This window comes from Galeopterus variegatus, unplaced genomic scaffold, assembly GCF_000696425.1.
Source record: "Galeopterus variegatus unplaced genomic scaffold, G_variegatus-3.0.2 Scaffold940, whole genome shotgun sequence".
In the NCBI taxonomy this organism is placed as follows: domain Eukaryota; kingdom Metazoa; phylum Chordata; class Mammalia; order Dermoptera; family Cynocephalidae; genus Galeopterus; species Galeopterus variegatus.
This window is the reverse complement of record NW_007727051.1, coordinates 412034-421231: the sequence shown is the minus strand read 5'-3', so window position 1 is coordinate 421231 and position 9198 is coordinate 412034. Positions and strand designations below refer to the sequence as shown.

General features: G+C 47.0%; 1 protein-coding gene across 1 annotated transcript; it reads right to left on the bottom strand.

The window, feature by feature from the left end:
- Positions 1 to 215: 215 nt before the first annotated feature.
- On the bottom strand, positions 216 to 3435 carry LOC103591211 (granzyme B-like). Its single transcript, XM_008573612.1, has 5 exons — positions 3381 to 3435; positions 2212 to 2359; positions 1584 to 1719; positions 1126 to 1386; positions 216 to 463 (listed from the first exon to the last, which is right to left on the bottom strand). The coding sequence occupies exons 1-5, from the start codon at positions 3433 to 3435 to the stop codon at positions 320 to 322; spliced, it is 744 nt and encodes a 247-aa protein (XP_008571834.1). The 3' UTR covers positions 216 to 319.
- Positions 3436 to 9198: the final 5763 nt, after the last annotated feature.

The window sequence follows — 9198 nt, the reverse complement described above, 5'->3', positions numbered from 1 at the left end:
CTCAGCTCAGCCACAGCAGAAGGGCAGGCCCTGGAGAGACCCATGTGGGTAAGAAGGAGCTGGGTAGCAGCTCTGCCCAGAGCTTGGGGATGGTTGGCAAGGGGAGAAGAAAGAAGAGAAAGCAGGAGACAGCAAAATTGCGTTGTTGGCCTGCTGGGCACAGAGCTGGTGCCTTGAACGAGGGTCCATGAATAAACAAAACACCAGCCTTCCCACTCTATGAAGAGACATTTATTCGGTGGCTGGTACCTGCCCTGGTGCAATGCTGGATCCAGCTCCAAAGATGGTGTCGAGAGGGGGCTTGTTCTGTTTCCTGCAATTAGCGGGGCTTCATGGTTTTCTTTATCCAGTGAAGGAAACTTGAGACTTTGGTGCACACTCGGGGAGACGTCCCATCACTTGGACCATAGGAGACAATGCCCTGGGCCACGTTGTTACACACGAGGGGGCCCCCAGAATCTGCCTGTGAACAGAGGCAGGAAGGACTGAGCTGTGCTCCTCCTGGTCTCACCCTGCCCACCATCCCAAGTCCCCTCTCAGAGAAGGCAGACTTGCACAGCCTGCATGTGGGAGATCAGAGGGCAGGGCAGGGCAGGTCCTGGGGGCCCCTTAGCTACCAAGCTCCGACCCTGGGCATTGTTACTGCTTGACCTCACCCAGGGACCAGCCTCTGTCCTCTTCCCCAGGTCCTGGGATCCTCTCCTTGTAAAGGGATGTGGGACCATTGGCTTCTGGCCACTGTTTAAGGATGTGAGGCAGGCAAGTGGGGGTGACAGCCAGCATAGAGGATGAGCTCCTTTACCACGATGGGTGCCGGCTCAGAGGAGCCACTTGATTATAATTACTGCACCGCCAGGAAGCACAGTTTTCTAATACTTATGACCCGGGGTGGGCGGAGTGCTACAAATTCATCCTTCCAGAGAAGCACCATTCACCACAGGCCCCAAGGCAAGCTTGTAGAGACCCTAGTTGCTCCCCAGCTCTGGCTGCCTCCTCTTCTCTTCCCAGACGAAAAGATCACAGCCTTGGGGGTGAAAGAGTCCCTCACTGCGTGGGTCTCCGGTCCCAGATCTTCACCAAACATCCCTCTTTCCAAAGCCAAGCCAGGCAGATGCATAGTCTTACCTTAAAGGTAGCCCTTTTTATCTTGGGGTCCCCCACGCACATCTCAACGGCATTGTTGTAATAATTGGCCAAGCGGAACTCGCACTTCTCATCCGCCTGCACCGTCAGCTCCACCTCCTGCAGCGTGTCTGAGAACTTGCCCATCCGGGCCGTCCGCCCCCAGCCGGCCACGCTGCACACCTCCCCTGGCTTCACCCGGGCCTTCCCCCCGGGCAGCCTGAGGGGCCGCACAGCCGCAGTCCGCTTGGCCTTTTTCTCCAGCTGATGGGGAAGAGGCAAGAAAGTCCAGCTCAGCCAATGGCCTCCTGGGCAGACACCATGATGGGGCTGCACCGGCTTCCCTCTCCTCTGAGGCTCTGGAACTGGCCCAGCAGGAGGATGGAAAGGAGGGAAGGGACAGCGTCACGGTGGGAGGGGCAGCTGGACCAAGGAGAGCAGCAGTGGGAGGTTGGCCTCACCCGTAGTAACATGATGTCGCTGGAGAAGTTCTTGGGGTTATAGGCTGGGTGGGGGATGGCTCTTCTGACAGTGATGACCTGCTGGGTTTCCTCCTGCTCCTTGATGTTGTGGGCCCCCAGGGTGACATTTATTGAGCTGCAGAAGAGAGCGGAGAGGGAGGTGGAGTCACAGGGGATACAGCCCAGGGGCTGTGAAGAGCAGGTGACAGCTGGGGCAGAGCGGGGCTGCAGCTGAGGGGAAATCGAGGGGGCTGGAGGGCCCTGGGCCTGAGTGACTGTGCTCTCTGCTTCTCAGCAGTCAGATGGAATTCTGGATCACAAGTAATTGCACTAGTGGTTCTCAGGGGTCAGTTACCCCCCAGGAAGACATGTGAAATTGCTTTAGTTTGCATTCTATGCCAAAGCATGCTCTAGCTCTAAACATGCAGGCTTGACTGCTGTGTCTTCCTTACTTCAGCAATCCCTCTGGCACTAACCTGCCTGTCTCCCCACAAGACATAATTGCCCTCTTTCTTACCCTCTAAGGAGCCCTTCTGGCATATGTGTTCCTTGGTGCCCAGGGAGCTCTTTGGGAAGGGGTTTCTGTGGAGTGGCTGCAGGAGGGTGAGGTCAGATTGCTGTCCCTCACCTTCCCACACAGTGAGCTGCCGTCAGCACAAAGTCTTCTCGTATCAGGAAACCTCCGCACCTCTTCAGAGACTCCCGATCCCAGATCTGAAGGTAGGCCATGTAGGGGCGGGAGTGGGGCTTGGCCTCATGTCCCCCGATGATCTCCCCTGAAGGGAAAGTCTGCTTGCTTGCACCCACGGAATCTATTAGGTGGACACTTGCTTGATGGCTCCAGGACTGCTGGGTCTTTGGGAGCCTAGGATGGCCTGGAGTTGGGAAGGGCCTGGGGGAAGGGGCCTCAACTTCCTGTTCTGGCAAAGGGAAGAACAACAGGCCTTGGTCTATAAATCTTTCTTCTACACATAGCTGGAAGCGAGCTGCCTTAGAAACAGTGAAATCCCACCAGCTCCTGATGATTCCTCTCCTGACTCTCATTTGTTTCAAGTGAGTTTCTAAGACCCTAATGAGTCCTGTGATGTCTTGAACAATGCTGCTTTCTAATGGCCAGGACTTAAGTTTCGGGATCTAGATATCGTCATATCCTATTTCCTAGGGCCTGATGTGTGATGGGTTTCCAATGCAAGTTTGTTGGCTGTGTGAAGGAATGGCTCCAGTTAGCCTCTGGGTGGGGGTTGGTAGGACAGTGCTGCTGGGATTCTGGAAAGTAGAAGAGTTGGGGTCTACCACAGTGGCTCATACTTGAAAAGAGGAGGGGCACCAAAGCCCTGGGAAGAAAAGAAGAATCAGAGAAAGAGACCGAGTGGCTTAGGACTGAGCAAAAGCAAACACAGTGTTCTGAGGACAGTGATTTCACCAGTTCTGGGGTCAGCTGAGCCCTGGGCTTCTCTCCTAAGCAGTCAGTGAGGAAGACACTTGTTTCATTCCAGACACAGAAGCTTTCTCCAGGAGAATTTAATATTTTCTCTTTTCTAGTTTCCCACCCTCTTTTAGGGAAGTCCCACTCCAGATGACAGGGATGGGGCATAGGGAGGGCATAGTACCCACTGATTCTTCTTGAGAACAGCCCCTGCCCTGCCATTCTTGCAGACAGCTTACCCAGCATCATCCTTGGGGGGTCTGTGGTGGGACTGGAGCTGGTGTTGAGAATGCGGCTGCTAGATAGATGGATCCGGGATTTGCGGAAGGATCAGGAGACCTGTGCCCACTGTGGGAAGGGGTTGAACTCACCTGCCTGTGCCCTGGGGGGCAGGAAGAAGGCCAGGAGCAGCAGGAGCAGCTGCATCTTTCCAGGAAGGCTGTGCAGGTTGGAGCTGTGTGTGCTTCCTCCGCACTCTCTTTTAGCCCCTAAGAGGGAAGGAGGTGGGATGGGCTCAGTGACCTCATGTTCCTCTCTGGTTTTGTGCTGCTTCATCGCAGAAGGCTTTTTAGGAAAGCCCCCCGCCCCCACTGCCTCTGCCTGATGACGTCCTCTGGGTGCTTGTGTGGGAAGCAGTGACCACATCAGCACCTGCAGCTGATGACTCAGAGTGGACCACCTGTTTCGGACCACAGTAGGAGCCCAAGGGTACGAGGTGGGTGGGCCCTGTAGGCTGTTTTGTCGGCCAATACTGGACTGGAGCCCCAGAAACCCGAGTTCCCAGGGAGAGAACCATCAGTGCCTCCATTGCCATATTGTCGAGTCCATCAGGAAAATTCCTTCAGCAGAGGTGTGCTTCTGCCTTTCTCTTGTGCTGGGACCATGCATGTTGGAGCTGAGTCTCCTTCCCTTAGAGAGCAGACCGTCTGGTGGAGGAAACGGAAACACCAGTGATCAGAGTGCAGTTTGGGGAGGGCCAGGCAGAGCGATTCACAGGCAATGACAAAGCATGACTGCCTGCTATTGACCCGATATAGCAGCCCATTCATCATCCTAGCTTCCTTCCTAGGGGATTTTTAACATCTCTTACTTAATCACAAATGCTTAGTGTGATAGAGTCCACCTCTCTTCTCGATGTTCTTAACAAAAGTCCTGCACTTGACATTTATTGGCCTAAATCAACCAACTACTGTGGCCCTAAGATTTGAATCCATTGATTGACTTAAGCCTAGATTATTCCTACTTTTTTGGGTAGGCTGGGGTTAGTCCCCCCCAAACCACTTGAATTAAGAATCTTTTTTGTCTCTATGGATTTACATATTTTGGCTATTTCATGTAAAAGGAATTGTACTATATGTGACCTGTGTGTCTGACTTCTTTCACACAGAATGTTTTTGAGGTCCATCCAAGTTGTAGCATGTATCAGTATTGATTCTTTTTTATAGCCAAATAGTATTCCATTGTGTATTTATGCCACAATTTATCCATTCATCCATCAATGGACATTTGGGTTGTTTTCACCTTTTGGCTATTATGACTAATGCAGCAATAAATATTTATGTATAAATTTCTGTGTGTAAAACATGGTTTTCATTTCTGTTAGATATATATCTAGGAATGGAATTTTTGCATCATATAGTAATCCTATGTCTAATTTTTAGAAGAACCATCAAACTGTTTACCACAGTGGTTACACCATTTCGCTTTCCCACCAATAATGTGCAAGGGTTCCTATTTCTCCACATCCTTGACAACACTTGTAATTTTAAAAAAGTATTATATTCATCCTAGTGGGTGTGAAGTGTTATTTCATTGTGGTTTTGATTTGCATTTCCTTCATGACTAAATGATGTTGAGAATCTTTGCGTGCTTGCTGGTCATTTACATATCTTCTTTAAAGAAGTGTTGATTCCTTTGTCCATTTTTACAATTGTGTTGTTTATCTTCTCATTGTCAAGTAGTAAGAGTTCTTTATATATTCTGGATACTAAATCCTTATCATATATGTGACTAAGTATTTTCTCCCATTCTGCAGGCTGTCCTTTCAGTTTCTTGATGCTGTCATTTAATGTGCAAAAATTTTAGTTCTTATGAAGTCCAATTTATCAATTTTATCTTTTGTTGCTTGTGCTTTTGGTGTCGACTCTAAGAATACATTGCTAAATCAGAAGTCGTGAAGATTTAACCTTTGTTTTCTTCAAGGAGTTTTGTGGTTTTAGCTCTTATATTTTGGCTGTTGATCCATTATGAATTAATTATTGCATATGAAGTGAGGCAAGGGTCTACTACATTCTTTTGCATGTGGTTATCCAGTTGTCCTGGCACCATTTGCTGAAGTTCTTATTCTTTCCCCACTGAATGCCCAAGGACCCCTTGACCACCTTTATCCTTCGTTAAATTGAGTACTAGATATTTTATTCTTTTGGATGCTATTAGAAATGGAATTGTGTTCTTGACACCCTTTTTGGATTGTTCATCACTGGTGTATAAAAACACAAGTCATCTAGTACTCTGCACTTTGTGAATTCATTTATTAATTTTACTAGATTTTTGTGTGGATTCTTTGGTATTTTCTTTATATACAGTCATGTCATCTGCAAATAGGAATCGTTTTACTTCTTTTCCAACTGGGTGCCTTTTATTTCATTTTCTTGCTTAATTGCTCTGTTAAGGAATTCCAGTACAATGTTGAATGACAGTGACTCGAAGCAATAATAAAAATTTAAAGGGGAGGCAAGTTTACTGAGGTGGCAGACATGTAGAAAAGATTAACTCGATACAATCAGCTTCCTAAGAAAGAACCCCCTGCAGAAAAAGGCTTAATGGAGAGACTAAAATTGTCTTCCTAGATATGCCAAAGGCGGCCAAACTAAAAGATGGTGGTAACCATCTGGGACTTATCATTCTAATAATCTGTGTCTAAGTAAAAATTAGTAATAAAAATATAGCTAGAAAAGAGGATATTATTAATCATTTGATTAATCATATGAGAAAAGAATATCTAACAGCATAATACCAGCTAATATTTATTGATCACTGATCATAGGTCCTCATTCCAACCTCTAAGTTAGCTACTGATATTTCCTCCATTACACAGATGAAAAAGGAAAGACACTGAGAAGATAAGGGACTTGTCTGTCATCATTCAGCTCATAAGAGTGGAGGGGGAGCAGGGATTAGAATGCAGGCAGGGGTCTGATTCCAAAGCTTGTGATCGTATCCACAGCTCTGCAGACTTCATTTTCTATATTGTTAAAAAAAACTCTGGGGAAAAAATTAGGGGGTGCTAAGTAATATAAGTTTCTGTCTATGTCTTTGATGTATGACTCTGGTTCTCTTAGAAGAGAAAGGTACCTCTGTGGCTACCATACGGTGATGGAAAGGTCCATTCAGATCACATACTCCCTTTGCTTTTATTCTTTATTCCCCTCATGTTCTTCTTCAACATGTAGAAATATATGCCTGGCCCATGAGGGGAAATCCCCTTGGGCCTTAGCCTCTCACGGAACTACATGTAGACGCTGCTGGAAGTGGGCAGAGCTGTTCCTTGTAGGTAAATGAGAACAGTACAGTGACATGATGTCCCCACACTCAAACATGGCATTTGAGTCTGATGCTGGAATCTGATTTCTCTGAGCCTGGTTATTCTCATAGCAAAATCAGAACCTACAGGGAAAAGGGGCCAGAACTTGGCCCCAGTTGATTTTATATGACCATTAGACTCAGCTATTTTGCTGAGACAAAATTCCTGTCTCAGTTAGGAGTTATCTCTGCATTCCTATTAGGCTGGGATACTAATCAGAATTTCTGAGGTCTTTACATGGCATCAAAAACAATTCTGAGGGAAAGACGTGTCAGTAAAGGAGAACCTACTTTATGTATTGGAGTGGGGAATGTGCTACTTCCGTTTTGCCTCAGTAGTACTAAGGATGGAGGAGAGAGCAGGGATAGGGAGAGAAACATGTCTATACGACAGATATCCATCTATGAGCTTTCCAGAGTTTTGGCACCCACCCAGACATCCACTCTAATTGTTGCCCAGCCACCACCACCACCAAAAACATTATGGAGAAGAACAAGGTCTGGATGTTGGGTTGGGGATAGTTCAGTAAAACTCTGGAGCAGGTAAATGTCTGGGGCAGGTAGCAAGAGAACTACAGAGGAGGGGACAGAGTGGGTTTGGGTGGGAACAGTGTGTTCACCCCCACTGAAGTGGGAGCAAGTGTAACAATATACAGTCAGAAAAATAAATTGCTGTTGACTGTACTTCTGGTGGGAGAGAGTTGAAAGGGAACAATGTTCTGGCTTGGGATGTCACCTTTAATGTGACCTTGGGGTTTGGATGTTGGGGAATGTGGTACTTCCATTTCGCCTCTTTAGTAGTAAGGATGGAGGAGAGGGCAGAGATGGGGAGAGAAAAATGTCTATAGGACAGATCACTCTCAAGACCCGCCACCCCCACCTGGGGATTTTCATCTATCCAGGAATTTGCCTGCCAGGGCCATTTTCCTTCTCCAAAGCATTCTGTTCCCACCATAACCTTCTGGAGTGATGGATGTGCTCTTTCTCTTACCGTCTTGCTCAGGGGCTCACGCTATGCGCTCTCTTACCTCATTTGCACAGGATGTGGTGAATGGTTTGGTTTAGGTAGACAAGAGGGATGCTGCTGAATCATTTACCAGAACCTGCAGAATATGATTGCAAAACTAGTGAGTATTTCTCTTTCTTTCTCTCTATCTCTATCTCAAAGTTCAGGGCAGGTATGATAATGAAGTGTTGTGAATACTGAAGCCTAATTCATGCCTAATAATTCTTGTGTCACATCCCCTATCTGTCCTCCAGTCTTGGTATGGCATCTCCTAGTTGTACATACTCATGCTATTTAGTTTCTCTGTTTCTGACCAAGAACCTGGGAAACATATGTGGGTAGAAGATCTGGACCATTCCATCCAGTCCTTTAAAATCTGCCCATGAGAAATCAGGTATTGCAGAAACATGCTGGGCACTTGAGGACTTTTTACCAATGGAACTGTGGTGGGATGACTTACTGTGGGGCCACAACCTCCAACATATGGTTGCAAAACTCTAGACATTTTTATATTCCCTTGCCTCAGGTTTCTAAGCCTGGAGGACCGAAGATCTGTTCCTGGACCATGCTTAATTTACCAAGGCATTGAAGTCCACCCTTGAGGCTTTAAAGAGCCAAATATCCAGTCCCTCTTGACATCATATGTTAAGACTTTCAGTGCATGGCCACAAGGATCTTAAATACCTACATACCACTCATAAGTGGTATTCAGTAGCTCCTGAGTAAATGGGGTCTGAAATCAGTGGGATTAGCTTCAGCTCATGTCCTTTGGTGCAGCTCCTTTCTCTGCAAAAATCTCACCTTTTTCTTATTCCTCACAGGGGCAGGGATGTCAGGCTTTTTCTTGTTCCCACAGAAATTATAAAAAGGGGAGGAAAGCCTTGTTCCAAGAGGGTGCCTGCCTGGGCTCTGCTGAGTGTGCTGGAGGAAAGTCTTCACAGTGGAATTAATGCCCAGCTGACTCTTGTAGGGAAAAATGAGCTAGGACAGGGGTACACCACTGTTTTAAAAACAAATACAGTGAAGGGGAAATCATGAAAGAGGGAAGGCAAAGAGCTTTCATATTAATCCATACCTTACCATGTTTCAAAGCATGTGTAAGGAGGTTTATATATGTTATCTCATTGAATTATCCACATTCTGCATGGGAGTTATCACTAATCACATTTTAGAATGAAACAGGCTCAGATATATTAAGTGATCTGCCCAAGGTCAAATGGTTACAGAAGCTGGGTACACACCCACAAATACTCACAGGATGCATGCCTGCCAAACTGCAAACTTTCCTCTCTACCACTCTCAGAGGTGGTGAAAGCCACAGTGGGCAGATTTCAGCTCAGCAAAGGAAAGTCTTCTCACAACTAGAGTTCTCTTGGGAATGGCTGCTCCGGCGAGCCCTGGTGCTTTCTTTCCAGGAGTTTGTTGCAACAGAGGCTGGAAAACATCTTAGTCAGGGAGACTGGGAAGTTATCATGGGCAGGGCATAAAATCACTTTTAAGACCTCTTGCAGCTCCAAGCACTCATCTTCCAGCTGGAAGAGGCCTGGTCTGGGGGTTAGGAGCCCTGGGCTTTTCTTCAGTTATGTGGCTCAACCGTGAAC

What these genes read in the sequence shown, in the direction of transcription:
- LOC103591211 (XM_008573612.1), bottom strand. Translation starts at nt 3,435, where the DNA reads ATGCAGCTGCTCCTGCTGCTCCTGGCCTTCTTCCTGCCCCCCAGGGCA. An exon ending in GCCCCCCAGGGCACAGGCAG is followed by an intron (nt 2,360 to 3,380) that starts GTGAGTTCAACC and finishes CTTTCCCTTCAG; the next exon opens with GGGAGATCATCGGGGGACAT. An exon ending in GCAGCTCACTGTGTGGGAAG is followed by an intron (nt 1,720 to 2,211) that starts GTGAGGGACAGC and finishes TCTCTTCTGCAG; the next exon opens with CTCAATAAATGTCACCCTGG.